General features: G+C 32.7%; 1 protein-coding gene across 4 annotated transcripts in view; it reads right to left on the bottom strand.

The window, feature by feature from the left end:
- LOC110024605 (DEAD-box ATP-dependent RNA helicase 13) overlaps positions 1-3997 on the bottom strand; it is a 48823-nt gene that overhangs the window by 1959 nt on the left and 42867 nt on the right. For all 4 annotated transcript variants that reach the window (XM_020724667.1, XM_020724668.1, XM_020724666.1 and 1 more), the window contains exon 16: positions 3310-3468. In XM_020724667.1, the coding sequence (XP_020580326.1) occupies positions 3310-3468 (159 nt within the window). The remainder of the gene's footprint in view (positions 1-3309; positions 3469-3997) is intronic.

The following is a 3997-nucleotide window of genomic DNA, read 5'->3' on the forward strand; positions in this document are numbered from 1 at the left end:
TAGATATGTAAATATATAAGAATTGGATGATATGTTTGTAAATGCCCCTACAAACTAAATTTAGGAGATACTATGCAATGTAAACAAACATAAAGGCATACATGGTATAGGGTCTCCCCCGCTTGTGAAGTAAATCCTTGACAGTAGTTCTTTAAAAAGTACTCGAGTCAATGATATTTTGAATAGCATGGTATATTGAGGAGACTTTATAGGGTAGCATCACCATAGACATCTTAAATTTCAATTACATTCTAAATCCAGGAACGTAGTTCATCTTCAAAAAGCTCAAAGCTAACCATAAATCCAAATTTACTCGTATATTCAGGCATAAACATAATACCTTGTCGCAAAGAATGTAGTTCAAGCAACACGCGATCCAGTTATATATGTGATAAATATTTCAATCTCCTTTTGTTTCTAAACTTTCAACTAAAATATAAATCAAAGCAACACAACTTTATCATATTCAACAAGTTCAGGGATAACCGTCAACTCATCAAATTCACTCATATCTTCAATCACAAGCTTTAATAACTTAATGCAGTCCTGTCGTGCAAGTGAAAAATATTTGTCGTTTTAAGGTTTCATTCTTTGATGACGGCTTGTTTGGAAATGCAAAAAGTTGGAAGGAAGAAGATGAGGAAAGTGGATCAATTTGCTTTTTTGTCATACAGGTAAAGTGGGAAGTGAGTTCTTCTCCAGCAAGGCACAATTTCAGAAATCATTAAATGTGATACTCTCGAATTTCAGTGAAAATAAAAATGGTATTCATGCATGGATAAAGACTATTATTCATAAGTATGTACTGACAATAAAATTTATTTCAAAACGTATAATAATATTCATTAAAATTATACATGAATTCCTAACAAAAAATACATAACTTATTGATTTATACATAATATACTAAAGCATGAGATATAGTCATGGCGCTACAGAGGAGTTGGCAGTTTACACTACTATATGAATATAGTAGGTTCCATATAAAATAGATTTGCCTAAAAGGCCGACCTTTCCTTTTCTTTTCAAAGAATCAAACTACAGCCTTTTCTTTATTGAAAAAGCACTCCCAGATGTGAAATTTTATTAGGTAAATCTACTAGCTGTTTAAAGCTACAGCTTGTAAATGAAAAAGTCGATAACAATCTTTATTGACTTTCGTATATGAGCATATACTATCTATAGTATAATAAATTAATAAATATAAAATATATAGTTTTCAATAATTTATTATTATTATTATTTTATGTTTCATTTTCAGTTATATTTATAACATCCATAAAAAATTATGTACGCATAAGTAGTTTATGCATATATAGTTCTACAAGACAACCAAAGAACATTTTGAAAGGTAGTATTCACAGCTTCCACGTCTAGAAATCTGAAATCACACTTTCTCTGACTGGCAACCAAACAGGCCCTACATGTAAATAGATTCCTTACCAAATCTATCACATTTATCTTTCAGCACCAGTCCAATATACCATACTTAACAATGAGATTTACATAAGCGTATTTAAGACATGATTTACTGCAAAAAAGTTATCTCATGAAAATCTAACCCCAAATAAGATTTATACCAATGGCCCAATACCAATATGTTATTATTGCAGCATGACGCCAACAATAATATTTATTGTGTAAGATAATTTAGTAATTATGTAAGATATATACACGCAGTCTTGAAATATTTACTTCATATACTACTGTGTTTCAAGATTCAGCTAAAAAGATGTCAATTTCTTTTTCCCGCCTAATTTCAACAAAGTAATATTTATCATGTCTACCATGAGTTTGCACCTCATCAAAAAGGTTATGCAAAACAAGAGATATTTTAACACTCCACACAGCAAATTAAAAAGGTGTTACTTTAGCATCGCCCCTTCACAACAGACCCAACTACTTGGAAAAAAGAAGGAAGTTTATGGTTGCAAAATTTATTATCCATTCTGAAAGTTTTATTGAATGTCGTACAAACTCAGTTAATGTCTAACTCCAAAATACTAATATCATAACCCTTCCCTCCTAAGTTCTTATTACTGAGAGCCGCACCCTTCAATTAAAGGCATCTCATCAATCAGCTTCAGCCGTTTTCTCTCGAGGCAATAGGGACAATTATGTTTGATGAGGAAGGCCTAATGGTGATTGAGAAAATTTACCATATGCCCTTAGTGCAGACACACTAATCATCCTCCTAAATATAGCTGAAACAAAGATAATTACCATCAATTGCTCAGCTTGCTTCCTCATTTAGTTCGACTCTATTTATCACTTCAGGTGCCTCTAGTTCTGGACTAGTTCCTATTTCCTAGGAAGACTATGTCTAACTACTTCCAAACTATAAAAAATTTCTCCTCCTACAAAATTTTTTATACCTCTGGAACCATTGCAGCCAATTCTACTGGTGCAGAATGTGTTTTAAATTCAAGCTCCTTTTCTCGTACGGCCTTTCATCTCAGTCATTTCTAACATCTATCATTATTGCTGATGTTACCTCTGTTATTTTCAAGAAGGGCATCCATCATACATCCCTCAAAATCTCTCTTTTATGGGTTCTATGTGTAAATTTATTGTCTATTTATTATATTACCAAAACTCAAAATTATTTAGTATCGTGTTATCCCTGTCATTATCTTTTTAACAATCGCAGCACAAGATTGATGAATAGCAAAAAATGTCATCACTCACCATTATCGATCAATGAAAGAAATAAAGCATATTTACATTAATTGAATTTCATCCTGGACCACCCTTAGAAAGTTACTTCTGAATTGTAAAGCCTCAAACACAAACAATTACAACGATTATTTTTAACACTAAAGCTTCTAGCGTGATAGTTCAAGTGCAGATTACATGCATTTATCTAAAGTTTGACTTCCCATGCATGCACTTTCCGCATGAAGAAACCACAAACAGCTTTGCAGGGCTAAACAATTGAAAGTATTTTTACTTCTAAGAAGGTAGGTCTTTCAATAGCATCCTGCCAATGAATTACAAGGATATAATAAATGAGGATAATTCAGGTCAGTAAACTCTACTAAAACCTCTAATGCTCATATGAGTGACAAAAAATAAAAAAAATTAAACATCCCTGCAAATAATTTGGCCTCAAATAATTGTTGCAAATGACTAGCATTAAGGAGCACTTCATGCATTGGCCTGATTTAAGTAGTTTAAATTGCTTTAATCTTACCATCAGAAACACGAATAGGAGCAGTGCATTTAACCTAAGCTAAGCCTAGCAAATTATTGCAAAAGCTGATTACCATATTGCACAAGTAATATGAAAGAAAGTGCAAGTACTTGTACCTCACGACCAGAGTTCCTAAGAGCTTGAAGTGGTTCGACACAGTCTTGACCAATTACCACAAGTCCTCGGGTTTTCTTCTCTTGAGAACCCATTTTTCCTATCAATTTTGCATTTGACAACTCCTGTAGTTGTTGTTGAACAAGAGGTGAAACACCAGCCTGAAAAATTAGCATCCCCATTATATTCTTTATTTCACAACGTTGGACATAGGGAACAGAAAATTGCTTATATAGCATTAATGATTGCAACGCCAAATACGACACACATTACTAAATAATTGCGGCAATTTCATAACTTTTTGGTACAAATTTAACCACAAAGTGCATGATCAATACATGTGCATGGAGACAAATTCAGATATTCTAATTAATAAGCTAAATCATAATGAGAACAAACTAAGTCAACTTCAAACTCCTGTGCTAATGGCAAATGGAGCCAAGACAATGTTGCTCCTAATCATGTCATCTGAAACAGCAATAACAAGAGAAGGACAATTGACAATCGTGATTCAATCCTATTAAAAATCTATTTGGAAAAAAAAAGGCCACTCCATGTAAAAGAACAGCTAGAAAGTGTAAAAAATATGGCAAAGCACTGAAGGCCACAGCTAGTCCCTCAAAACCTTTCCCTGGAAAAAAACTATAAGAGAAATAATAAAATGTTAATATCCAAAAGCAGAAAAAAAAA

Source organism: Phalaenopsis equestris, unplaced genomic scaffold (genome assembly GCF_001263595.1).
Source record: "Phalaenopsis equestris unplaced genomic scaffold, ASM126359v1 Scaffold000263, whole genome shotgun sequence".
In the NCBI taxonomy this organism is placed as follows: Eukaryota; Viridiplantae; Streptophyta; class Magnoliopsida; order Asparagales; family Orchidaceae; genus Phalaenopsis; species Phalaenopsis equestris.